General features: G+C 42.1%; 2 protein-coding genes across 14 annotated transcripts in view; one reads left to right on the plus strand and one right to left on the minus strand.

Annotated features, from left to right (window-relative positions):
- Nucleotides 1-27489, minus strand: part of LOC141773667 (echinoderm microtubule-associated protein-like 6) — a 512018-nt gene that overhangs the window by 14107 nt on the left and 470422 nt on the right. The window lies entirely within an intron of this gene.
- Nucleotides 15917-26825, plus strand: zbtb18 (zinc finger and BTB domain containing 18). Of its 10 annotated transcripts, XM_074645535.1 has the most exons (4): nt 15959-16434; nt 18667-18802; nt 20508-20612; nt 21834-26825. In XM_074645535.1, the coding sequence occupies exons 2-4, from the start codon at nt 18787-18789 to the stop codon at nt 23546-23548; spliced, it is 1836 nt and encodes a 611-aa protein (XP_074501636.1). In that variant the 5' UTR covers nt 15959-16434; nt 18667-18786; the 3' UTR covers nt 23549-26825. The 10 variants fall into 10 exon arrangements, with proteins under 10 accessions (XP_074501639.1, XP_074501636.1, XP_074501643.1 ...); XM_074645533.1 differs by lacking the exon at nt 15959-16434 and having other exon boundaries at nt 18426-18802; XM_074645538.1 differs by lacking the exons at nt 18667-18802; nt 20508-20612 and having other exon boundaries at nt 15917-16434.

The raw sequence follows: 27489 nt of genomic DNA on the forward strand, positions 1-27489 counted from the left end.
AAAAGTTTTACTGTTTGTCTTTGTTTCATTTGTTGAAAACCTGTATGATTGTCTGACCAGCCCGGTCGCACTAAATGGCGTATGAATGACACATCATCATCATCGTCATTTTGCATGCAATAAAAACGCTGTTTTCGCTTTTGGCGTGTCATTTGTACGACATGTAGTCTGTGAGAAAAACTGCTTATGCAGCCGAGTAGACTGTTATCAGTAGGGCTGGGACGATACACCTATCTCCCAATTCATTACTATCATATTGCGATTTTTAAGTATTGCGATTCGATATTACAATTTATTGCAATTTTTGTTAACTTTTCTTACACTAGACCATGGGGAAACAGTTAAATCATACACTTCTAGGGACTTTTACTTTGGAAAATATCTAAATTAATACAGTAAAAATGTTTGATTTTCAGCATGTATGCAGTCAGAGATGTCCTGAAGTCAAATATATCAGTAATTCTCAGGCATTATTTATTAAATTTTTTTCCGGCAACCCAAAAATCAAACAATAAAGACATTTTCCTCACAAATTAGTGGTATTTTCTTTTTAATTTATAAGGGACATGTAATGTTTTATACTTCTGGTGAATATAATCCAATCAATCTTATTTCCATAGATGTATTTTGTATATACAGTTCCCTTTGTTAACACTTTATTTTGAAAACCGCACATATGTATACTTCCGCTAACTTCTCCAAGTCCGTCTCCAGCTCTCCCGTCAGCTCTGTTCTCTTTACACATCCATGGTCAGCTCCATCTCGATCCATTCTCGTTTCAGCTCACTGCGGTTTGTTTTAGTTGACAGATACGGAACAGATATGACGTCACGTTACTGAAACTACAACAATAAAAGCGGTAACTTCCTTCTCCCTCCACATAGACTCAAATGAATCAAATATATCGATTCTGGTATTAAAAAATCTTTTTCAAAATCGTAAAACAAAAAATCTATTTTTTTTTCCCACCCCTAGTTATCAGGTCAATAAATGGGTGGTTATAAGCTTCATAGATGTGGATCAGAACGGGCCTGATACAACCACAAGTATGTTTTATCATCTAGTTACATGGGTGATTGACAGCGACTGTAGTAATTGTGACAGAAGCAAAAGGGGAAGTCAGGCGCTGAAGTGTAAAGGGCGTTAAACTCCATATGGGGTGGAGGTCGTGGGCGATGGATGGGACACAAAAGACCAAAGTGTTGGTGAGTTCTTTTGCAGTGTCGTTTGTGACGTGTTTTCCGTGCTTCTATTATGTTGTTTCCTTATGTATTTTGCTTATTTGAAGCCCAACCATGATGTTCTTCCTAAACCTAACTAAGTGGTTTTGTTGCTTAGGGGGCAGTGGTGGCCTAAAGGATGGAGAAGCGAGCTTGAGACTGGAAGGTCGCTGGTTTAATCCCCCGGACCAGCAGGATGAATCTGGGTGGGGAAAGTGAAAAGCAGCCTCATTACCACCACTGAAGGTGCCCTTGAGCAAGGCACTTAACCCCAACCGCTCAAGTGGAGCTGCTCAGTGGCCAGCAGATCAGACAGTGGTTGTACTGGGCAGCTTCCAGGTGTGAATGTGTAACTGTGTGAATGTGATCAGGGCGTTCCTGAAAAAGAGAGCATTGCTCTCAGTGAACCTGAGTAAACCCTCCCCATGAATAAATAAAGGTAAAAAAACAAAGTGAGTGGTTTTGTTGCCTAAAACAATGCGTACACGCGAAAAGGCAAAAATGTCCTTGTAATGTCATGCTATCGATACGCCTTTCCATGAGATCGGGTTGGTCTGACGGTTTGTGTTTCTTGTCCAGTCTGTCTAGTTCCTACAACTCAGCAATTGCCAATGTTATTGTTACTGACAGGAATGATGGCTAAAACTAAGAAAATAACACCTAGATTGCACCTGAATTATACGTTAACATTACCTTGCCACACTATTTCCAAAGCATGTCATAAGGTATTAGATTGATTTCCTACCTTACAGGGAGACACTGGTGTCAGTTTATAAATCAACTTGCAGACGCTTGAGGTTACTTGACACAGTAATGTTAGTCTGATTTATTTAATATACTTGTTCTATGAGCTCTGTGAAGAGGCTTACAGTAACAATCACATCAAATGACATCTCTCTCTCTCTCATCTGTCTTTCTTTTCACACCTCTATGTCTTTCTCTTACTTCCCCTCTTTTATTCTCTCTCCTTCTCTCTTCTGCTAAAAAAAAAAAGTGGTTGCAATTTACTATTTGTGAATAATGAGAGTGTGGCTCCCTCCATTTAGCCCAAGGCTTACAGAACTAACATCTGGGCTGTTTGGCAGGCTGACCGCCATTGGCCTCGTTGGAAAGCCTCTTCAATGCTGCTCCAGATGCAGGCAAGGGAGGCCCAGCACACACAGATGGAGACACACATACACACCAGAGCTGGCACCGAACACACACAACAATACACACTGTGCACACTACACACACACGGGAGAGAGGCTGTGCATTCATGCACTCAGATGCAAGCACAAATACAGATGTGGGGGAGAGTTAAAGATACAGTAAGCTACAAACAAACAAATAGGCTACACACACAAATCCAATCTCACACCCAGATGGAGACAGAGCGGCAGCTGATGTGGTGGGCAGAGCCGGCGCATCGTTGGCACAGGTAACATGTTCTCAACAGCTGGCGCAGGTTAGGCATTCCTGGGAATTGGAGCCACAAGGCAAATGTTCCCGCTGGCTCGGGGGCTGGCGATGTGGCAGGCAGGCTGGCAGGCTGGCGCGCTCTTTCCCGCAAAATGGATGAATCCAGGAGAAAAAAGACAGACGAATACTGACACAGACGTACCAAAGTATTGAATTGCATGGGTATGTTTATAGTGAGTATCCATATGCACGTGCACAGCGACGTGCTCACGGAGATGCTCGGTTACAAACAAACAAATAATTTGGCCTAAAGGAAGTTTACATGTGTCATCCCCCGCACAGTGTCCGTCATCCACTTGCTTTCTTCTGAGTTCATCTTTGTGTGTGTGTGTGCGCGCGTGTTTTGTTGTGGTCTCTGTGTGGAAGTGTATTAGCCTTTTCACTGCCTGGGGGCTCATTTCCTGCCGCAGCTGTTGGCTAGTTCCTCTGACATCTGGACTGGAGAGAGACAGACAGGCAGGCAGACCGACAGAACAGAGCAGAGGCTACAGTAGCGTTTTTTCATTTCAACATGATCTCTGAGATCTCACAATAAAGATTTGAGGAGATCACTCTGCTGTCTGTGCCCTCTTGGCCTGGACTCGCCTGTTCTGCATCTGCAGTGTTTATTTAAAGCTCTGTCCATGTTAGTGTTTCCCTCCCTCTCTCTCTCATTGTTTGTATGTGTATTCTGCGTGGATGGATCGAGCAGCTGCAGCAGGCCCGACCATATCTCTGGCTTCTGGAGATCTTATTATTGTTATGTGTTCTAATTTAGGACGTCAAATTATTACAATTTTTAATCCTGATTAATCGCAAATTAATCGCACATTTTTTATCCGTTCAAAATGTACTTTTAATTTTTTAAAACTCTTATCAACATGGGAGTGGGTAAATATTCTGCTTTATGCAAATGTATGTATATATTTATTATTGGAAAACAATTAACAACACAAAAACAATGACAAATATTGTCCAGAAACCCTCACAGGTAAAAAATATTTTGCATAAAAAATATGCTCAAATCATAACATGACAAACCCAACAGGCAACAACAGCTGTCAGTGTGTCAGTGTGCTGACTTGACTATGACTTGCCCCAAACTGCATGTGATTATCATAAAGTGGGCATGTCTGTAAAGGGGAGACTCGTGAGTATCCATAGAACACATTTTCATTCACATATCTTGAGGTCAGAGGTCAAGGGACCCCTTTGAAAATGGCCATGCCAGTTTTTCCTCACCAAAATTTAGCATAAATTTGGAGCATTATTTAGCCTCCATCGCAACAAGCTAGCATGCCACCTGCCACCAATGTTACCTTGGTACCAATGGATTCTTTCGTTTTTTTCTAGTTTCATGACTGAGCGCGCTACAACCTAAAAATCGTAAGTTGTGTTAATGCGTTATTATCGCGTTAACTTTGACAGCCCTGGTTCTAACAGGACAACAAGGAATACATACTCGTATACATACTCTTTACAGTGGTGCTTTGCTCTACTTGTTACATCACAGTCACATCACAATAAAGTACACTCTCTTGGGTATTACTGCTGTAAGGAATGATGGCAGATATGAGTCCTCTGTGTTCTACGTCACAAACTTGGTCGTTCATCTGTTATAGCTTTTATTTAGCCTTGGCCTTTTCTTTACCTTCCGTTCTGCCTCCTCTCTTGTACTGCTGTTATTATCGGTCTCCATCTCCTTTTAGTTCCTGCTTAGACTCTCTACTATAGCAGATACATCATGTTAACATCACACACTTGTAATATCTGATTGGTGCTGTATTGCTGTTTGATTTTGATTGTATTCATTAGTATTTCCTCTTTGTCAATGCATGTTTTTCTTATTATTTATAATGAATTAATTAAAGGTCCCATATCATGCTCATGTTCAGGTTCATACTTCTATTTTGTGTTTCTAATAGAACATGTTTACCTGCTTTAATGTTAAAAAAAAACATTATTTTCCTCATACTGTCTGCCTTAATATACCTGTATTTACCCTCTGTCTGGAATGCTCCATTTTAGTTCATTTCAATGGAATTGCAACAGAGTTGCGTTGCTAGGCAACAGTTTGGGTCCATGTTTACTTCCTGTCAGCTGATGTTATTTACATACAATGCAACAGGAAATAAACTGGGATACATTTAGAATGTTTATGTTTGAAACAGTGTAATGGTCTAAATATTGTATATTTGTGACATCACAAATCAGAAATCCAAACGGCTTGTTTCAAACGTGCAATTTCTGAATACGGGCTGTGTGTATTTCTCCATATATTGAGTGTTTTGATAGTTTAAACGTTCTTATAAAGCACTTAAACCTGCTTTATAATATAAAAGACAGGAAAATCTCACTTTTTACAATATGAGACCTTTAATGTTTAATTTTTAGCCACGCCAGCGTGTGTCTGTTGGTCGCTCCTGCATTTTGGTACAGACTGAAATATTTCAACAACAATTAGATGGATTTCCATAAAATTGTGGTCATTCATGGTCCCCAGAGGATGAAGCCCACTGACTCTGACAATCCTCTGACTTTCCCTCTGGCGCCACCAGCTGGTCAAAGGTTTCACTTTTCTAGTGAAATATCTCGACATCTACTCGACGGGTTACCATGAAAACTTGGTGTAGCCATTTATGTTCCCCTCAGGATGAATTGTAAACACCTTGGGGATTATAAGGTTAAATTTTTTACTTCACAACTACTACAGAACTAATGACACTCCCGTCATCCTGAGCCGTACTTTGTGTTTGTGTTTAATTAGCGAACATTAGCATGCTAACATGCTATACTAAGACAGCGAACATGGTAAACATTATATCTGCTAAATATCAGCATGTTAGCATTGTCAATGTGAGCATGTTAGCATGCTAATCTGACAATGCTAATGCTAATGCTAATGCTAATGTTTACAGATTGGTGGATTGGCCCTCCCTTCACACCAGGCGGCTTCAACACTGGCTGCTCTTGGTCTACAAATCCATTTTGGGAATGACCCCTCGCTACCTCTCCAATCTTCTGCACATTTCCGACAGCAATCGCCGTTTAAGATCCAGTGACTTCATTAGGCTCATCATTCCAAAAGTCCGTACTGTGTTTGGTCATAACTCCTTTCATTTTGCCGCTGCAAATGACTGGAACTCACTACAAAACACGCTCAAACTAACAGCTCTCACCTCTCTCAACATGTTCAAACAAAAGCTGCAACAAGTCATAGTTGACTGCTGTACTTGCTGACCAGCCCTCACTTCTCTCTCTCTCTTCCATTTTTACAAAGAACATCCAGTAATCCGCCTTTTTTTGTACATAGTGTTTATTAATTTACCTATGCTGTTTTTAGCCATTTTCTCATGTGTTTGTCATACTGTATTGTATCTGTGCTGTTTGTGTCACTTGTGTGGACTGTGCTACTGCCTCTTGGCCAGGTCATCATTGTAAATGAGAATTGGTTCTCAATTGATTTTACCTGGTTAAATAAAGGTCAAATAAAATAAAAAAATGCTGATGTTAGCATTCAGCTTAAAGTACAACTGTGTACACTGTGTACTTGCATGGCTGTAGACTCTTAGTCTTGTGTATTCTGTTATCTGTCTTTATGTTGCTTATTCAAAATAATAATATTTATACAAAAAAGTGTTCTTGGATAGTAGTGGGCTTCTGAGTCACTATGGAAGCTCACATAGGTTGTTCAAGTTCCTCAAATCAAGAAGTGCTTTAAATATCAAGCTGTATTAAAGGTACAGTGTGTAGGATTTGGCAGCATCTCGTGTTGTGGTTGCAGATTGCAACCAACTGAGTACCCCTCCGCTCACTCCTCCCTTTCCAAGAGTGCGGTAACGTGAGCTGCAGAGTGCAAAACCGTGGTAACGCTGGTAACGCTCAGAGGCCATCCTTACCATAATAACACTACTTTAGGAACAACGGAAGTCAGACGGCGGCTGACGGTACCGCGGTTTTGTACTCTGCGTCTCATGTTACTGCAGTTTCACAAGCATGTCGAGGAACTACGGTGGCCTTCAAAGGCTCTCTCTAGAGCCAGTGTTTGGTTTGTCCGTTCTGGGCTACTGTAGAAACATGGTGGACTCCGTGAAGAGGACCCGCTCCCTGTGTAGATATGAAGGACTCATTCTAAGCTAACGAAAACACAACGATTCTTAGTTTCAGGTGATAATACACTACATAGTTATGAACATTATATTCCATTTCTGCTAATAGATCCCACCCAAATGTTACACACTGGTCCTTTAAGACTAACTCAGTCACATGCAACAATGGATTGTGGTGTGGTGATCAAAGCTAAATGTGCTGCTTCTTTATGGTCTCAAACGCAGCAGTTTGGACGTGTGAACACAACAAATTTGATTTTGTTTGGAGTGTACCAAGATAACACAAAACAAAATAATTTGGAAAGGAAAAGCCCCTAAATGTGTTTGGGGTGTTTGTCTGTGGCAGGACGACTGGCCAGATGTAGAGTCCCCTCACCACTTCAGCCCACCCCCGCCACACACACACACACACACACACACACACACACACACACACACACACACACGCACACAGTCTCTCAGCTCAGCGATAGGGACGGCCGGCTGGCTGTTGGCTTGGAGGCGCCATTAACCAATTTAGCTTCCAGATGTCCATCATACAGCCACAGCCAAAGCTGCACAGCTCTCTGTGAGCTTCACACGCACGGGTGCGAACAGCCCACACACACGCACACACACACACACACACACACACACACACACTGCTGAGCTGTGATGTGCTGATGCTGGGACACAAACAGATACATATAGAATGGCAGAGACTTCAGATGTACAAAAGACGCACTCACTTTAACACATCACACACACAGCAGAGCCCGACTGCACTACTGCTGCTCTCCTTGTGTGTGTGTGAGTGTGAGTGTGAGTGTGTGTGTGCGTGTGTGTGAGTGTGTGTAAGGGCGATACTTGATTGACAAGTACAGATCCTGATAAAACTGAGACTCGCTTTTTGATCATTCCTAAAATGATCCTCCACCATCTGGAGATAAGCAAGTTAAATACACAGTTGTTTCTCCTGATGTCTAGTCCCCCTGAGACATGACGAACACACACACACACACACACACACACACACACGCATGTCTAGAAAGGCACGCATGCACACAGAAACGCACATGTAAAGTCGAGCATGCACTTACACCGACGCGTATTCACTCTCCTCAAATGGACAGATGCTGCACCTCTAGAGGCACAGAGACCCAGCAGCTGTTCCCCAGCCAGTCAGATGGGCTACCATTGGTACTTCATGAATATTTTACACTCAGTCAAAATGGCTGCATTCCAGACTCCTACAACAGCAGCCGCACTGGTCCAGATGATCAGATCATTAAACTATATGGACGGGCTTCCTCCCACTGTCAGCTGGGGAAAAAAAAAAAAGCTGCTTGAATATTTCTTGGAGGTTCTGACACGGACGAAGAGTTCATGTTGAGTGTCTGAGAGTTAACTTCGGGGATGTTGGGTTTGTAGTTTGAGATGAAGTGTAGTGTATAGTATATATTCTAGGGCTTACTATTGATTCAAATATTTAATCGCAATTAAATAAATTAAATTAAATTGATTGCACATTTTTTATCTGTTCAAAATGTACCTTAATGTGAGATTTGTCAAGTATTTAATACTCTTATCAACATGGGAGTGGACAAATATACAAATGTATGTATGTATTTATTATTGGAAATTAATTAACAACACAAAACAATGACAGATATTGTCCAGAAACCCTCACAGGTACTGCATTTAGCATAAAACAATATGCTGAAATCATAACATGGCAAACTGCAGCCCAACAGGCAACAACAGCTGTCAGTGTGTCAGTGTGTCAGTGTGCTGACTTGACTATGACTTGCCCCAAACTGCAGTATGATGTCATAAATTTGACATTTTACTCATAAAATCAAACTTTGTAAAAGGTGACACCACTGATAGACCTTCTTCTTCCTCTTCTTCTTTCTCACAGTGGCTGCTTGCTCCAGGTGTATTCAGGGTGTTTGGATGTGCTGATGTCTGGGATGCAGAGGAGAGAGGGCAGCCAAATGCACTAATAGACATTGCATCCATCTCTCTCTCTATCTCTGGGTTTCTGTCTCTGCCTGGGAGGATGGATTGATCTCATCGCCCCAGGGCTGAGATTCAAACATCTGTCTGCCCCCCCCCTCCTTCCCCTTCCCATTCCTCTTCCTCTGTCAGCCAGCCAGTGTCTCCCAGAACGTCTCCCCTCTTGCTCGCCTCCATTACGGGCATGATGAGGCAAGCTGTGGGACATACTGGGGAGGCTTGGGAGCATAGGCGCAGGAATAGGGGGGACAACGAGACTTTTTGTCCACCCATTTTGGATTTTACGATCATAGAACGTTGGACCTTTATCCAATCATATAAAAATATTGTGTATCCTAATTCAAATGAAATCAAAGTGATCTGACATCCAAACCAACAAAGCCTATTTAGGTCCACCACAGGGGTATCACTGTAAAGCTGAGACTCTTGTGGATCCAATGAGCCCAACTGTATTCATGTGTGATGATGTTAGTCCCCATAGGAGACATTTCATTGTAGTAAGACTATTTTTTGAAACTTGACCTCACTGTATGAAATGACCTGTGGTGACCTCTAGGATAATCACAGCCTCATGACACTTTACAGCCACAAACTACAGACCTAGAGCATTCAGAGGATGGATGGATCAAACTAGAGACCTAGAGCATTCAGAGGATGGATGGATCAAACTAGAGACCTAGAGCATTCAGAGGATGATGGCTTTCCTAGCTAGATTGACAATGAGGGGGGTTCTGAGCAGTTTACACAACACAAGTGCTCGCCATCCAATGTCAAAAGTTTTTGAAACCAAATCCCAGCATGGCTTTTTCTATGGTGTTCCTCAAGGTCTTGGTGTCTTAATGTGGTATTTTGGAGGGATTATTGATCATTTTTTGATCAATTCTGGAGTAGTAAAAAATGGTTAAATTTAGCATCGAATCTGTGTAACAAATGGTATAAACCCAAAAATTGCTGCAACAATTTATGACACATAATAGAGCATGGGAATGGACATCATATACTTATGTCATTGTGTTCTACATCCTTTTACACTTTTACAATTTATTTAAATGAATTCATTACTTTTTATTTCTGATTAGAACAATTTGTCACACAGTGCTGAGCTGCACCTTACATTAATCTTCAGGTTTCCAGCTTCCAGATGATGTACACCACTTCTATGTGACATCTACTGTTGAGTATTTATCTACCCCTGAACATCCCCTGACCCCCACCCCTACCTAAGAAGAGGGCAGACTGGTTATAGGTTAAATGTATTTTCAATAAAGAAATCCTCCATAAAGCCGTCTGAGACATCGTTTATGCTGCATTTTTTACTGAGAAAAATAAGGATCATCATCAGAATCCCTTTTGCTTTCAAACAGCTGTCTGTGTTAAACACCTTTGAATATAAAAAGCCGTTGACAAGCAAAATATAATTAATGCTGGCAAATAGAGGCGCTGTCTGGTGAAGCACACAGTCGTAATGTCTCAGGGATGGCCAGAGGTTTTCTCTGAATCGCTTTTCCTGCCAGATTCATAAAAAAAGCTTTTTCTTCGCTTCAGACAAAAAAATAAACCTGCACTCAGGACGATCTGCTTCAGGGGGACTGAAATAAAAAGCTGAATATTGGAATTATGCACTTTAGGGGGAAATAGGCACCACAAATACAGTGAAGAGACACAGAAAACAAGTCAAATGTGGCACAAAAGGCAGCAACTGTAAGTCTTAATGTAAATAGATAGATTACATGAAAATCTGAAGAGAAAAAGAAAATTAGTTTTCTTTACATTCATATATGAACACACTAAGGCTGTTAAAGTTAACGCTATAATAACGCAAATTTGTTTAAATGCCACTAATTTCTTTAATGCATTCATGCAATCCATCTATCATAGGTCGTAGTGGGCTCAGTTTTATAGCTAGAGAAGATACTGACATCATATGAAACTAGAAAATCTAAAGAATCCATCTGTACCAATCATGTCATACTAGCTTGTCAAGAAGGAGGTTAAATAACGCTCCGAACTTACACCAAATTTCAGCGAGGAAAAACTGTCATTGCCATCTTCAAAGGGGTCCCTTGACCTCTGACCTCCAGGTATGTGAATGTAAATGGGTTCTATGGGTACCCACGAGTCTCCCCTTTACAGACATGCCCACTTTATGATAATCACATGCAGTTTGGGGCAAGTCATAGTCAAGTCAGCACACTGACACACTGACATTGTTTTGTGTTGTTAATTGATTTCTAATAATAAATATATACATACATTTGCATAAAGCCGCATATTTCCCCACTCCCATGTTGATTATAGTATTAAAAGCTTGACAAATCTCCCTTTTAGGAACATTTTGAACAAATAAAGAAATGTGCGATTAATCATGATTAACTATGGACAATCATGAGATTAATCACATTAAATATTTTAAATCGATTGACAGCCCTAGAATACACCTAATTTTTCTTTTTCTAATTCCGAGTATCATTACATGCCCTGTACATTAATGTTTTCACTGCATTTATTATTCATTTTCCTGTGTGTTTGTGCTTCGGCAACATTATCTTTTGATCAAAATGTCAAAGCTTCATTGAACTAAACTGAATAGAGAGAGAATTAGAGTGTAAAACATGGGATCTACAGCGACCTCCAGAGGTGGGAAGTAGAAAATCAGTTAAATACAATGCTGTATATGTATATGAACACCGGCTCTATGTAACTTTCTTATATGCGTACCAGAATTCATATTTAAAGGAAACAAACAGTTGATATAGAACAGTTTGAAGGTCTGACTGATTCTCTCTAAATATACTAATATACTATTTTTGGATGTGTGCATTTCATTTCCTCTCAGTTTTAAGCAGAAAAAGAAGAACTAAACCGAAAAACTAAAACTTGTTGTCTTTCTGCAGTGGACGTGTGAATACAAGCTCTGTTTTGCATATCTGCCTTCTGCTTTGCCTTTAGTTTTCAGCTGTAGGGAGGATGAAATAGTAGTACAGATAATTTCAAACATAATAACAATAATTTCTGCTTATTTGGCTCAGATGTGCACACACACACACACACACACACACACACACACACACACACACACACATTCACGGTTATATTCTGGCATCTGTCAGTGGCAAAACAATACGTGGATCAGAGAGGGGAACACAACAGCGGTGGAAGAAGAAGTTTAGAAAATTGCACAGGAATCTCTTGAGGCATTCACACGCACACACACACACACACACGTAACAGATTTCAATGCATTCAAGGCTATCTGAAGTGCATCTTTCTCTTTACAATGTCCTCTATACATAGGAGCTACAAAAGCGAGCGTCAGACAGCGAGGTGAGTCCTCCACACATCACATCTCCCTGCACGCCGATGAAACAATATTACCTAATATTCAGTTAAATCTGCAATTACCTTCAAAATGGTTCCGTTTAGTGCTTCAAATTAGCTAATAGTTTTGAAAGTCTGTTTTTATAAATTCTGCACAGGCCTCATGTTGAACTGTTCCTTTGCCCGTGGGCCTAATTGTATTTTTCTTGCAGTGAACAAGGGGCTCATTGTGATGCGCTGCTAACGTGGATCCCCAAATTGATAGACACATAACAGGGTCATCATTCATTTGCATTTTAACAAGTCCTTCAGCTATGACACCGGATCGTGTGAATTCATTACCACACAGGGGCTGCTAGTTCATCCAGCCATCTATTAGTAACGCCAATTAGTTTACTGGGACAGGTTTAGGGGGATGCAGACTCGCTCGGGCAATCAGAGCTGCCCAAACTTTTTCATGTCAAGGCTCCCATGGCAGACGTTTGATTAAGGGGTTTTTGTCTCAGTGACCCACATTTTAAAAGATTTAGAAAAAAAAAAAAAAGTGTGAGAGTGAAACCTCTGATCAATGTGTCATAAACATTTATTTGGTCTATCACAGCATGAATCTCACCTCTATGAATGATCACATTTATTTCCAATCTAAGCCTGTTATAACTATGGTGGTCGAAGTTAACGCGTTAATAACGCGTTATTATGCAAATTTGTTTTAACGCCACCAATTTCTTTAACGCATTAACGCAACTTGGTTGCAACTTAGGTTGTAGCGGGCTCAGATTTCAAGCTAGAGTGAAGATACTGGTGTCATATGAAACTATAACCTAAAGAATCCATTGGTACTATGGTACCTTTTGTGTCATACGAGCTTGTTGGGAAGGACGCGAAATAACGCTCCAGACTTGCGCTAAATTTTGGAGAGGAAAAACTATCATGGCCATTTTCAAAGGAGTCCGTTGACCTCTGACCTCCAGATATGTGAATGTAAATGGGTTCTATGGGTACCCACGAGTCTCCCCTTTACAGACATGCCCACTTCATGATAATCACATGCAGTTTGGGGGCAAGCCATAGTCAAGTCAGCACACTGACACACTGACAGCTGTTGTTGCCTGTTGGGCTGCAGTTTGCCATGTTATGATTTGAGCATATTTTTTATGCTAAATGCAGTACCTGTGAGGGTTTCTGGACAATATTTGTCATTGTTTTGTGTTGTTAATTGATTTCCAATAAAATATATATACATACAGTTGCATAAAGAAGCATATTTACCCACTCCCATGTTGATAAGAGTATTAAATACTTGACAAATTTCTCTGTTAGGTACATTTTGAACAGATACAAAATGTGATTAATTTGCAATTAATCGTGATTAAGTATGGACAATCGTCTAAATATTATAATCGATTGACAGCTCCAGTTATAACACAATTAACTTGTTGTTCATTGTGTTTCTGGGACCCCTTCCATTTAAGTCCCTTCAGTGTACTGAGTACTTAAACATCCCATTCTTCAAAATTGTGAGACAGGTTTCCTTTTTCTCTGGACAGGGAGAAACACTGCTGCTGATGTTGCTCTGCCTCCTACATGTGCTGTTCTCTTCTCTTGTTCTGTCATGTAGGAAACTTACAACCCAAATGTCTCACACACTTCACCCTGCAAATGACATTCTTCATAAAACAGGTACAAAAAGATCTAACCTCAGGCAGATATATGAGAAAAATATAATCACATTTGGCTGTAGATAAACCGCGGGGTCCCATGTTGAAGACCGCCGCAGTGATAAACTAAATGATGTGATCTTTTTAATACTCAGCTGTCAGTGAAGGAACAGACCGGTCCTGTGTTACAACAACCTGTTTATTCAGGTTGGTTTATTGTAAACTGAAACTTACAGGTTAAACAGGCCTTGCCACACAGAACCTTGGCATTACGTCAGCGAGGCACAGGAAGCCGCCCATAATAGTCTCAGTCATGTTGGGGAGATGCTGGGTCTCATAACTGTTATATCAATAAGTGGCCTAATTGCACTTCCTTGTATTAATTAAAAAAGGCCTGTTATTACTTTCCGTATTACTCCTTTCATTCCTGTTTTGATCTGAAAAGTCATTTTGGGGATTTTAAAAATGTGTTTATGCTGGCCTTTAATAAGCAGTAAATCCATTGAACACATCTCTGCCTCTGTTTTCACAAAACAAACCTGTCTTGCAGCTACAGTTTCCGCTGCATCCTTACAGCCTTTGTCACTGAGGGTTTGTCTTTTCCACTCGTAGAGCTCAGACTGACGATCTGACGGCACATCACAAACTGTAGGCAGCCACGCATGTAAACTGTGATAAATGATGAAGGTGTTGGACAGACATCGTGAGACAAAAAGGATGTTATCCTAAGTAGATCTTTAGTGTTTTATAACTGAAATCAATTACCATAGATGGTGACCGTAATAGACAAACTAATAGAGTGCTGGAGGGCTGCGTCAAACAATTATTTCATCATCAATTCATCTTTAGATAATTTTCCCAATTAATTAATTAATTGTTCAGTCAATAAAATGTAAAAAAACTGAAACACCCATCATTTGAGCTCAAGTTTAGCTCTTTAAAATATTAAAATGTTCATTTTAAAATGGCATAAAAAGAGATAAGCAACAAATACGGTTGACATTTCCGCTTGATGAACAAATTAAACAATTAACCGATTATCAAAATTGTTGTGATATTGAGTAATGAACTAATCAATTATATCACTAATTATGTCAGCACTAGAGTACTGTAAATGACAACGACAAAAAGTACTCAGGTAATACCACAATGTAGAAATAATTTACTCAAGTAAAAGTACAAAAGTATGAGCATCAATAATATTTATTTATTATATATTTATTATGCAGAATGGCCCATTTCAGAATAATAGGCTACTGGATTATAATCACTGATAGGTTAATATACAATTAATTATTGTTAATTAATAATTAATTATGCTATATAAGTGTAGTGGAGTAGAAGTAGGCTATAAAGTAACATAAAGTGGTATGACTCAAATAAAGTAGCCATTGTTGGAAGAAGTACTTGGATACTTTACTTCAGTAAAAGTAGAAATACCACAGTCTAAAAATACCCCATTACAAGTAAAAGTCCCAAATTCAAAAGGTTACTTAAGTAAAAGTACAGAAGTATGTTTTAGCAAAATGTACTTAAAGTATCAAAAGTAAAAAGGATGCATATTATTATAGAATATTATATTATTCTGTTTTTATCACTAACACATGCATGAAAAAGCATTTTAGTGTTGTAGCTCCTCAACTTGGAGACAATATTTTGTATACTACTGGGTAGATTTGTAGTATAGTACTGCATCATATCATACAAGCATATCATGTGCTTTTTATGTAAAAAAAACAAACTGCAACTGTCAAATGAATGTAGTGGAGTAAAAAGTACAATATTTCCCTCTCATATGTAGCGGAGTAGATGTATAAAGTAGCAGAAAATGGAAAAACTCATAAAATACAAGTATATGTCAAAATTGTACTTAAGTAGTAAATGTACTTAGTTACTTTCCACAGCTGCAAACAGTAAATCAACCATGATTTTTTTTAGATCTGGAATTATATAGATTATTATTAATTATAGATTAACACCTCATACTTTGCACATAGTCGAACAACTAAAAGCTGTTAGTAGTTCAACAATGCAATGTTGAGCATTATAACCATCAGTTTTTTTTGTCAAGGTGGTGCACCTGCTCACATCAGCTCCTCCTCCACCACCACCACCACCACCACCCCCCCCCCCCTGCTCCAGCATGACTACACTACCCAGAGCGCACCGCGCAGCTCTCCACTCTCTCTCCGCTCTCCGCTGCGCCAGCGGTAGTCCGCCTCACTGACTGACTCGCAGAACCAGTTGGTTTGGCCCAGCAGCTTCTTCTTCTTCTTCTCCTCTGCCTCCTCACTGTGTGTGCTGCTGCTGCTGTTGTTGCCTGCTGGTGTCAACCTACGCCGACGAGAGAAGAAGAAGACACAGCCCTCCCTCTCGTCTGCTTCCAATTTGCCTTCACTTTGCTCCTCGCCGGCTCCATTGGTTTCCTTGCCGTGCCAGTCAACTCGCTCTCTCCTTGTTCCAGCCCCGAGTTGAGCAGCAACAGCTCGGAAACATCTGTCCGCCGCAGAGTGCTCGACTCCCCGTCACTCCCTCCTCCGTCCTCCGTCCCTCCGCCTGCTCGGCTCAGCTCGGCTCGGCTCGCCTCGGCAGCAGCCTCTTATGGAAATTAGTCCAAAGTCGATCTAGTTTGTGTCTCCTGAAGGAAGAAGAGGAGGACCTGACGGAGGAAGACGTTGGACCGTGTTGTCTGTAAGTGCTGTGAGTCGGACTAGAGGAGGCTCAGAGAGAGCCAGAGAGAGGCTGGGTGGAGGGTTAACGGAGAGGAAAAAGTAGCTAAACCTTCCTTAGCATTACTGTGTTGCCTCCTCGCACTAATAGTTCCCATGTTAGCTGTGCCTGCTCTGTTCCAGCAGCTGTTGTCATAGCACCGGGGCCTTCACCAACTACTGTAAATAGACCTCTGTATACCGGAGCCTCTTCGCTTTACTTTAGTTAGCCTCCACCGGGCTCTATAGCTCCACAGCTAGCTGCGTGGGTCAATGTGTCTCTCTGTCTGTCTCTGTCTGTCTCCCTCTGTTTGTTGTGTCTTCTGCAAAGAAATGTGTTTTTGTAAGTTTTTTCCGACCACATCCTCACAGCCTGACTCACATTACTCTGACTTTTTATGCAAATTACTAATTTACAAAGCTCTCAAACCGGCCGTGTAGTCGGTGGCAATGTGCTGGCTGCTTTAAAACCAAGTTAACGGGCTTATTAGTGTCATTTATAACTAATGTATAGATGATATTGTTGACTTGTGCGTGTCCATGTGTCGACTACAGCGCTGTCACGATGGTAACATGTGTCAGAGTAACAACAGGATCCAGTTGTTGTGCAGCGACTCTTCCTTAATTAAAGATGATAACTGAGACTCACTCAGAGGTGAAGTTAATGAAAGTTCATTTAATGTCTCACACTTTGAAAGCTGAGATGATTTTTTTATATTTAAGCTCATTAAAGATGGTAGAAGTTAGAGTCCACCACATGTTTACAAAGATAAAGCTATTTAAAGTCTTTTCTTTCTTGGTTATAAACTGTCCTTTTATTGGAAAACTTGAAGGAAAAGTTGACTTTTATTATCCAGAAATGTTTGTAATTAACTTCTAAATGTTTCACAAGTTGCTCATCGCTCTTATATTATAAAAAAAAACAAATAACAGTAATATGCTTATTATTTATCTCGACATTTATGTGCGTACAGATGTGTCTCTTTTTTAATTGTGTAGGAGACAATAATGTGATAATAGGCTGTGTGTCTTTTAAACTGGATTATTTGTTGGGCACAAAATGAAATAGAAATTATCCTCGCATCTATTAAATGTCTGGACATTCACACGCTCCTAACGTGCACACTTTCACTAAAGCGAAAGCGAAATCAGGCTGCTGTGGTAATAGGTTTCTCTCCGGCTTATTAAAGGCTCGTATAAGCTTTTGTTTCGGATTTGCACTCATTATGTTCTTTCTTTAGGACTTGTTCTCATTGTTTCCTCATTTCATTTTGGTTCCTGTCGGTTGTCCGAAAGGTCCGAGCAGGGGGGGGGGGGATAGATGGATGGATGGATGGATGGATGAGTGAATGAATGAGTGGATGAGTGAATGAATGAATACAAGACAAGGCAGCGGCGCTGAACCGTAAAGAAGTGGAAAACAATATCAGCTGCGTGCGTCTGTCAGTTGCAAATGTGCTGTGTTGGCCTTTGTTTATGGTTATTGGAAGGAGACATGGGCAGAAAGACAGAGGAGTATTTAAGAATTAGATTATTTCAAAAAGTTTGTACTCAGAACCTCTGTGTGTATATGCTGTAAACTTTCCATTTCCCTGGTGGATTTGATAGTTTTTTGGGCAGTTGTGGTTTCATGTAAACTCTTCTGTTTCCCAAAAAAACAAATCAGCATCCCACTGCATTTTGTAAACCCATGTTTTTTTTTCCCAGAGAGAGAGAAAAAGGGGGGAGAAAGAGAGACAAAGTTGCGTGGTGTTGGTGTTGGTAGAATGAAAGAGGAGTCTGGTGGCAGGAGTGTAGAGGAGGCAGCATATGGCTGTAGAAAGAGCACAGCTGGAGGTAGCATCTCCATCTGAGGATGATGTCAGAGCAGCTGACAGGCTGCCATCCACCCCACCTCCTCCTCCTCCTCCTCCTCCTCCTCCTCCATCCCTCCACCCCTCCCCAGTCCTTTATTGTGAGTCTCAGCGGCAGCCTGGGAGAGTTAGTGCTGTGTGTGTGTGTGTGTGTGCACGCTGTGTATGTGTTTGTGGCTGCCGATCAGCGCCAGTTAGGAGGAGGAGGAGGAGGAGGAGGAGGGAGGTGGTATCTCGTTCCCCCTCCAACATCTCCTCCACTTTGCATCTGTCCCTCGCAGTTTGAACAGCGTGTTTTTTTTTTTGCCTGCCTCCCTCTTCTTCTTCTTCTTCTCTCCTCTTCTACCCACTCATTGATTCAGAGAGAGAGCAAGCGACGAAGAGAAAGAAAGAAAGAGAGAGAGAGAAAGAGAGAGAGAGATACACAGCCATTCCCAGCCAGAGAGCCCAGCTATTCTGCTACAGTGGAGTTAATCAAGTTGATGCATACTGCTGCAGGTATCGTTTTGTGTGTGCCTGTGTGTGTGTTTGTGTGTGTGTGTGAGTGTGTGTGAGAGGCAGAGTGAGTAGAGGAGGAGAGTCTGGGGTAGTGGAGGAGTTATTTTGTTTTGTTGTGGGGATCTCCGGTGTGTCAAACCAGTGTGAGCGCTGTGTGTGAAGCTGTTGGTGAGTAGTAAACTCGTGTTGCTGCTGCCTGTCTGAGGTGTAATTGCAGTCCGGGAACTCTCCGCTGTGTTTTTTAGTTGGTAGTCTAGAGAGCCGCATTTAAAACTCAGCTACTGTTTTTGCATTTTGTTTCCTATTTGTGTTGTCAGGCATTTTGTTCACTCATTAACTGGAAACAAAGTTGCAATTGAGAAAACATTATTTTAAATCAAAGCTCTTTTTTCCTCCAGGTAATTTATTATAATAGTAAAGAAGTGAAATCATAATTAAAAGTAATGCTTTTTTGATGTTTTAATTAAAAAAAAATAATAATAATTTAGTCATTTTTAAAATAAGTTAAATTTGAGCAAAGAAAAAAATATTTTGAGTTGTTAAAAGAACAAAAAATGTTAAGCAAAAAATAAAAGAAGCTGCTGTTTAATCCTAATCATTGAATCCGTTTTTGTTTTTTTTCCGTTTCAGTTAAACTCTCTTTAAAATTACTTGAAAGCATGTGCTGTCTTCTTCCCCTCCTGTCGGCTGGAGTAGAGGAGACTAATTTAGAAGTTGCAGATTTGAGCTGCCTGAATTGGCTAGACAGCTGTAATCGCACTCCCTCCTAGTCTTAATCTCTTTATCTGGCTAGCAGCTGCCATATGGCCCCCGTCAGCTGGATCAGATGTGGGTAAGCCTCCCTCCCCGGCCGTCCCAGCCTCTCCCTCACCCTCTCCCTCCCTGCCCCTCTGTGTGTGTCTCCCTCAGACCCCTGCCTGAGCTAACTGGCCGGGCCCAGGCGGGCCTGGGTGACGGGCTGCTGCCCTCCTGAGCCTCCGCTGACGGCTCCCTCCCCACCGCCGCCACTGCCGTCTTTATTTTTAGCCATCTTTAAGGATTAGGATTGATGCTGTGACGAGCAGGGCACTTACAGTGATTGTATTGTAAATCTTCTCTTCTGGGTGGTGGTGTTGGTGGTGGTGGGGGGGTTTGAGGAAGAGGGCAGTTTCTACTATGGGGCGGATGTGCAGGGTTTTACTTGTAAGATTCAGATGGGAAGGAGTGTGTGAGTGACGGGCGGTGTGGAAGGAGGAGGTGGCAGAGGGGTTTGGCTGGACAGAGGAGGGGGGTTGTGGGGGGGTTGGAGGTGGGAGGTGGTACACCCTTGTCCCCGTAAGCCCCCTCATTAAAAGCAGTCTGAACAAGCCGGAGGGCGAGCACACACACACATACACACGACACACAGTCTCACACACGCGGTGACATTCTTGGTTTAGCTTCATTCAAATGAGGTGATTTAACTGCTTTGGTTAACACAGCGCAGAGCGGGGCCGATGTATTTTCTCAGGCAGAACAAATCGACTTCGTTAACAGGTGGGACTTAATGATTTTACAGATTTCGGTCCCGTCATTCCGTCGTCCGAGATTTAGTTGTTCATTTATTTGATCAACTAGAGAAATTCGACTGTTTTAAGGACACCTGAAGAGCAGCAAGTTTTCTCGCCTTCATCTTCTTCTTCTCGTCTCTTTTTTGCCCCCCTCGTCTAATCTCACACACCTAAAGCCGGCGCTCGCAAGTTAAACGAGGGACAAGCTGTTTTGTTTTCATCGGTGCTATTTCAATTGGCCAGTTTTCCTGCTCGACTTAGCCTGTGGAGGTGGTTGGTAGGTAGGCTGGTACTAAGTGTGTGTGTGTGTGTGTGTGTGTGTGTGTGTGTGTGTGTGTGTGTGTGTACGTGAGGAGCAGCTGAAAGCCGGTTACCTAAAAGGGCTGTGCCAGGCCAGGCCAAAGTGGGTTAATAAAAATAACCAGCGTAGGAGCAGCGACAATCCAGGAGTGCAGGCAGAGGAGTTAGAGAGATACAGAGAGAGAGAGAGAGCGGAGAGACAGAGCGGAGAGACAGAGGAGAAGAATCTGTCGCTGCTGGTTATCCTCACATTAAGTCTGTCTAGGGGTAAAAACAGAATTAGTGATTAATTATAATTTTGAATTGTAATTAGCATCAGTTTTTCTTCTTTTTCCCTTTTCTTTTTATTTATTGCGGATAAATAATTATTGAAATAACATCAATATTTGGCATCGTTGTACGAACAAGCGTGTGCATGACTTTGCAGCTACCTGCGTGGTATTTCTGAATTTGAGCAGAAATATTTCTGTTGATGTTGTGATTGTGAGTAAAAAAAAAATCATGGCTGTGCAAACATAATATACATCAAATATATAAAGATATTTAAAATATATGTGGTATCTTTGCTGCTCGTTACGTTGCGAATTTTGTCGTATTTTAATTTACTTTGAATGTGTTTGAAAGCGTTTCTCTTTTTGCTTCTGTCTTCCTGTTTCGACTATCTTCTCCTGATGCGTTTCTTTTTGCTCGCTCGTCCTCTCCTCTGTAGTTAGTTTTCAGCATCACATACCATATGTGTTTCTGGCATTTGTCTCCTCTTTCTTGCGTATCTCTGTTGTTGTTTTTTTAATTGGCCTCATTTAAGATAATTTTAATTAAATGTTAACACAAAAACCTAAGTGATTATATGAACAGTGTCATGATCTCTACATTTAACTTGATTTTTATCTTATCCCATATTTCATTTAAAAAATTAAATGTAGTTGGTTTTCTTGCTTCTTTTTAAAATCTCTGTTTTGTCGGGGTTTTTTTAATTTAAATTCTCTTTAGTAGGTTTTGCTTTTCTACATTTCATTGTTCCTTTTTTCTCTTCGTGTATTTACCTTCACTGAGCAAATATTGAACCCTGAAAATAAGCAAATATTTTATTTAACAACAACCCAATTGAAAACTTGCAAAAAATCTTTAAAAACCTACATTAGGTGTAAATTTCACAGATCTTAATCAGATGTATCTAACTTTGCCTCTGTGTCTCTGTGCAGGTTATGAGGACGGCAAGATGGAGTTCCCAGACCACAGCAGACATTTACTCCAGTGTCTGAGCGAGCAGCGGCACCAGGGCTTCCTGTGTGACTCCACGGTGCTGGTGGGCGATGCCCAGTTCCGGGCCCACCGCGCCGTGCTGGCCTCTTGCAGCATGTACTTTCACCTCTTCTACAAGGACCAGCTGGACAAGAGAGACGTGGTGCACCTCAACAACGACATTGTCACAGCCCCGGCCTTTTCCCTGCTCCTGGAGTTCATGTATGAGGGCAAGCTGCAGCTCCAGGACCTTCCTGTAGAGGATGTGCTGGCAGCGGCCAGCTACTTGCACATGTATGACATTGTCAAGGTGTGTAAGAAACGTTTGAAGCAGAAGGGCACGGCGGAGGCGGACAGCACGCGCAGAGAAGAGGACGGTGGGTCCAGCTGTTCCGATAAGGCCGACAGTCTATCAGACGGTTCTACGGGCCGGCCTGCGACAGCCGACTTGCTGCACAGTGATGAAGAGGAGGAGGGGAAGGCCGAGGCAGGACCGCTGTGGCTGAGGCTGCCGTCTGCAGACAGGCCAGGGACGCCAGCCATGGCTACGACCAGCCCAGGGCACGGCGAGGCAGAGATGCAGGGTGGGGAAGGGCTGGCGGAGGGAGGGAAGCTGCTCTCTCCGGCCGGCAGCCCCACCAGCTCCACTGGAACCCTCTCGCAAAGGTCCCACCGCTCCGTGAGCTCTCGTGGAGGGCACAGGGGCAGGAGGGTCTCCAATGATGTGGTCGACTGCGTCCTGGACCTGTCGGTCAAGCCGATTGCCGGTAGCAACCACAGTAACCACCACCAGTCCTATTTCAGCGGGGCAGCTACACCAGACAGCCTCCAAAGCCCGTTGGCTGTGAGGGTAAAGGTGGAGAGGGGCGTGGCTTCAGACGAGGAAGAGGAACTGGGAGGTGGGGACTACGACATGGAGCACAGCGGCATCACCAAGGCGACGATTGCCAGCACCAACGGGGGCCTGAGCCACCACGGGGTCGGGGGGCCCCTGTCGGCCCAGCGGAGGCTCGGCCTGGAAGCGCACCTGTCCGCTCTGCGAGAGGCCTCCCTGGCCTCGGAGCTGGAGCGGGACGAGAAGCCCTCGGCCACGGCAGACGACGAGGACATACTGGCGAGTGAAAATGAGCGCGCCCAGGCCGAGGTGGCCAGCATGGATAGCGCCCTGCTGCCCTACGTCTCCAACATGCTGTCAGCTCAACACACCCAGATCTTCATGTGCCCGCTGTGTAACAAGGTATTCCCCTCCCCGCACATCCTCCAGCTCCACCTCAGCTCCCACTTCAGGGAGCAGGAGGGCATCCGCTCCAAGCCCGCCGGAGACGTCAACGTGCCCACCTGCACCATCTGCAGCAAGACCTTCTCCTGCATGTACACGCTGAAGCGCCACGAGCGGACACACTCCGGTGAGAAACCCTACACCTGCACCACCTGCGGCAAGAGCTTCCAATACTCACACAACCTCAGCCGCCACGCAGTGGTGCACACGCGCGAGAAGCCGCACGCTTGCAAGTGGTGCGAGCGGCGCTTCACGCAGTCCGGGGACCTCTACCGACACATCCGCAAGTTCCATTGCGAACTTGTCAACTCGCTGTCAGTTAAGAGCGAACCGCTGGCGCTGCCCAATGTCAGGGATTGGGCGATCGAGGACAGCTCCCAGGAACTGTGGAAGTAGAAACAGACTGCTGGGTTTGATAAAGGGAAAGAGAGCGGAGAGCGGAAGAAGGGCAGAGAGGCATGGGGAGGCGAAAGGGAGGTGGAAAAAAGTTTGATATTTGGGGTTCAAGTGAGTCGTGTTCTTGTGTGTCGCAAAATCTCATTCAATTGCACTTTAATAGCACATGAAAATGTTACTACTGAGTTTTTTTTGTTGTTGCTGTTTGGGGTAATTTTGTTTTATTCTATTTTATTCTGAACTCTTATTTTTATTTGGTTCCGTTTGGTGGTTTTTATTGCGTCTAAGGACATGGGTCCCAGTGAGAATGTCTCGCCTTCTCGAAGAGTTTTCACTCCCGTTTGTGCTTCATCTCAGACACAACACTCCGACGCTGGCCAGCGTATCGGTCCCAGTCCCACAGACAGCAAACACCACTGCAGGAGTTCAGGTCGAACACACTGAAGTGAAAAAAAAGCATTACAATACACTAAACGGGTACTGTGATCACCACACACACACATACACACACAGTTTGAAGAAGTGTGTGTGTGTGCGTGTGTGCGATACTGCACTACTCTGGCAAAAAATTTCACCTGACGTGCGTGAGTGTGTATGAGTGTGTTTTGTGTGTATTAATTTGATTTTCTACTGGCATAGAGGTGTCGTTGGCGAAGCGCTCCCCGCTGCTTCTCCTGTTAAGCTCTTTGGCGTTGTGTGTTCAGGGTAAAGCTGACTGACAGACTAACTGATGGCACTCATGCAATGCACAGCCTCCTTTTTTCACTTCCAATCAATTTGAAGTATTTTCTCAAAATGAAACAAATTATTATAATAATTATTATTGTTATGAATAGAATTTTTTTCTTAAATCTAGCTGGCAGTCTTTAAAAACATCTCTTGTTGAAAAGGTATTTAATTTAAGGTTGTTGTATATTGTTCTGCTATAGTTTTAGAACTTAAATCCGTTGCATTTTTTTTTTGTTTTTAAATTAATGATTATTATTATTATTATTATTATTATTATTATTATTATTTTGTTACTTTTTTTGTAATGGACCTGCTGTTGTTGCATGACGTCCAAACCTGTATATTTTAAAATAAAAAATGTGAATTTGCTGTATTACTGTACACATTGTAATTGATCAAATATTTGACAACAGGCTTTCCTTTTCTTTTCTTTGTGAATACTACTCCAGGGTGCAGTCTGTTGAAAAACTGAATATTATTCTCACGACTATGGGGGAAAAAATGCATGAACATTTGATTTTGTCTTAAACCTTTAAGTTGTGGTTTTTGCATCGGGGTGTGGGGGGAGGGAGGGGAGATGTTTGAACATTTTGACAGTGAAAAGTTGGATTTATTTTCTACTCGTCGTAGGTCTGTCGCTGGGCTCCTAGAAGAATGTTACCGAATGTGTTTCCGTCGGATGTTGAAGCGATACGATGAAGCATTTTAAGCCTGTGTGTATATGCACTGATCTCTCTGCTGCGTGTGCGTGTGTGTGTGTGTGTGTGTGTGTGTGTGTGTGTGTGTGTGTGTGTGTGTGTGTTTATGAGCGTGTGGCTTGGTTATTATTACCAGTCAATTTAACCTACTGAAGATCTACGTCCACCCAGCACTTCCTCCTCCTCCTTCTGCTCCTCCTCAGGCGTTTCAATTCCTCCACTGCTGTATGTTTGTTCTCCACCTCTCATGTCTCCGTCCTCTCCAGCTCTAGACGTGGTAAAACCATTTCTTAATTATTTCTGCTCATTGGGCACTTACTTCAGGTCTGTCGAGTGCAGTTATGTGGCTCAAATGTGAAGAATAACGGGGAGAGAGAGAGAGAGAGAGAGAGAGAGAGAAAAAAGGCTGAAACTGAGCTGTCCTGCTGAAAGTTGAAGGGTCAGATATGTTTGTCACGAGCTGAGCGGAGGCTGATTCAGTACGATATCCCAGATTAGACGCAGAGGCGCGAATGTGAAGACGTCTGTTATGTGTGCGTGTTTTCCTCTTAAACATAATCCTTACGTTGAGATCGATGGGAGACAATTGGCATGCCTGAATGCACCTTTTTAAGCTAAAAGACATGACATTTTTTGCTGAAAAGATGCCTTTATTATTAAAAAAAACAAAAACATTTCTGACGCTATGGAAGTATCTGATACTGTAGAGCATTGGGAAATTAACTCATGTATAAATTCATGGAATTTATCAGAAAATGATGTCTTATTATATTTTGATTATGTGATTGGAAAACTCATTTTTTTTTGTATGTGAATGTTTGGGTTGGGGGCTACATCAGTTTAATAATTTTTTTTTTAAACGTCTGTATCTCAAATATTTTTTTTGTTAGAATTTCAAAATAATGGTCAAAGCGTTTATACAATCCAAAAACATTTGACACAGAGATACTAAAAAGTGAACGCTCCACATCCCTCACTCAGATGTGTGTGTATGTGTGTGTGTGTGTGCACGCCCCCATTGATGTGCATGTGGTGGGTGGGGTGGTTGTATGTGTTGCCCTGTCATCTGGTGGCACCTACAGGCTTTGCCAAGGCGACAGTGTGGGTGACATTGCGGCAGTTTGCACCGCATCGTCTGATTTTTTTTTTTTTCCTCCTCGAAACGTTATTTCTTCACTGGCAGCGTCTCTGCATATGGGCTCACTCCATCCTGCTGTTGTTTTCATCATTACTGCTGGTTTTTTTTTGTTCTGTTCCTCTGGTTGTACTTGACCGCCTTAAACTGCTGTAGTCCGGGCTGTTATATTTTATTTTATTTTGAAAGTGTGAGCGTGGGGTGGAGTTGTGGGAGCCGCTCAAGACGCTGTGAAGTAACCACCCCGACGAAACATCTCCATCTTTTGCTGTGCTTACTTGAAAACAAAAGGGGGGGGAGGGATTTTTTTTAAAGCAAGGTATAAAAATAAATTGTTCAAATGTCATAGACAGTTTATGGAAAGGCAGACGGGGGAGGGGGGGGGTGGGTGGCGGGTGGGCGGGGGGGGCGTGAAGTGACTGAGTCTGTTTTTGAAAAAGGACAATCACTGTCTGGGAAAAAAAAAACAAGCAGATTTTGATTCAGATATATTTGCTCCCTCTTGAGATTAAACATTTTCTTTGCTTTTTCTTTTCCTTTTTCAGATTTAGTCATTTTTAGCTTTGACAATCATAGTTGGGTTGATTTTTATTTTTTTTTTCTCAAGGGGAGTAAATTCTAATTGTGTTTAGTTTTGTAATTTTTTGGTGTGCTGTTGTTGACATTTTTAAATTGTGTGCAAACTGCAATAAATTATAAGAATCTTGAAATTCAACTTTCATGTGAAGTTCTGTTTTTCTTTTTTCTCGGACAAAATGAAAGCAGTCGCAGATCGTCTTTTTATCACAGTGGGTCACTTTTAGGGCTGTCCATCGATTAAAGTAGTTAATAGTAAATTAATCGCATATTTTTATCTGTTCAAAATGTACCTTAAAGGGAGATTTGTCAAGTATTTAATACTCTTATCAACATGGGAGTGGACAAATATGCTGCTTTATGCAAATGTATGTATATATTTATTATTGGAAATCAATCAACAACACAAAACAATGACAAATATAGTCCAGAAACCCTCACAGGTACTGCATTTAGCATAAAACAATATGCTCAAATCATAACATGTCAAACTGCAGCCCAACAGGCAACAACAGCTGTCAGTGTGTCAGTGTGCTGACTTGACTATGACTTGCCCCAAACTGCATGTGATTATCATAAAGTGGGCATGTCTGTAAAGGGGAGACTCGTGGGTACCCATAGAACCCATTTACATTCACATATCTTGAGGTCAGAGGTCAAGAGACCCCTTTGAAAATGGCCATGATTGTTTTTCCTCGCCTAAATTTAACATAAGTTCGTAGCGTTATTTAACCTCCTTCGCGACAGCCTATCTTCACTTTAGCTTTAAAACTGAGCCCGTTAACAACCTAAAAATCGCATGT

Source organism: Sebastes fasciatus, chromosome 9 (genome assembly GCF_043250625.1).
Source record: "Sebastes fasciatus isolate fSebFas1 chromosome 9, fSebFas1.pri, whole genome shotgun sequence".
NCBI lineage: Eukaryota > Metazoa > Chordata > Actinopteri > Perciformes > Sebastidae > Sebastes > Sebastes fasciatus.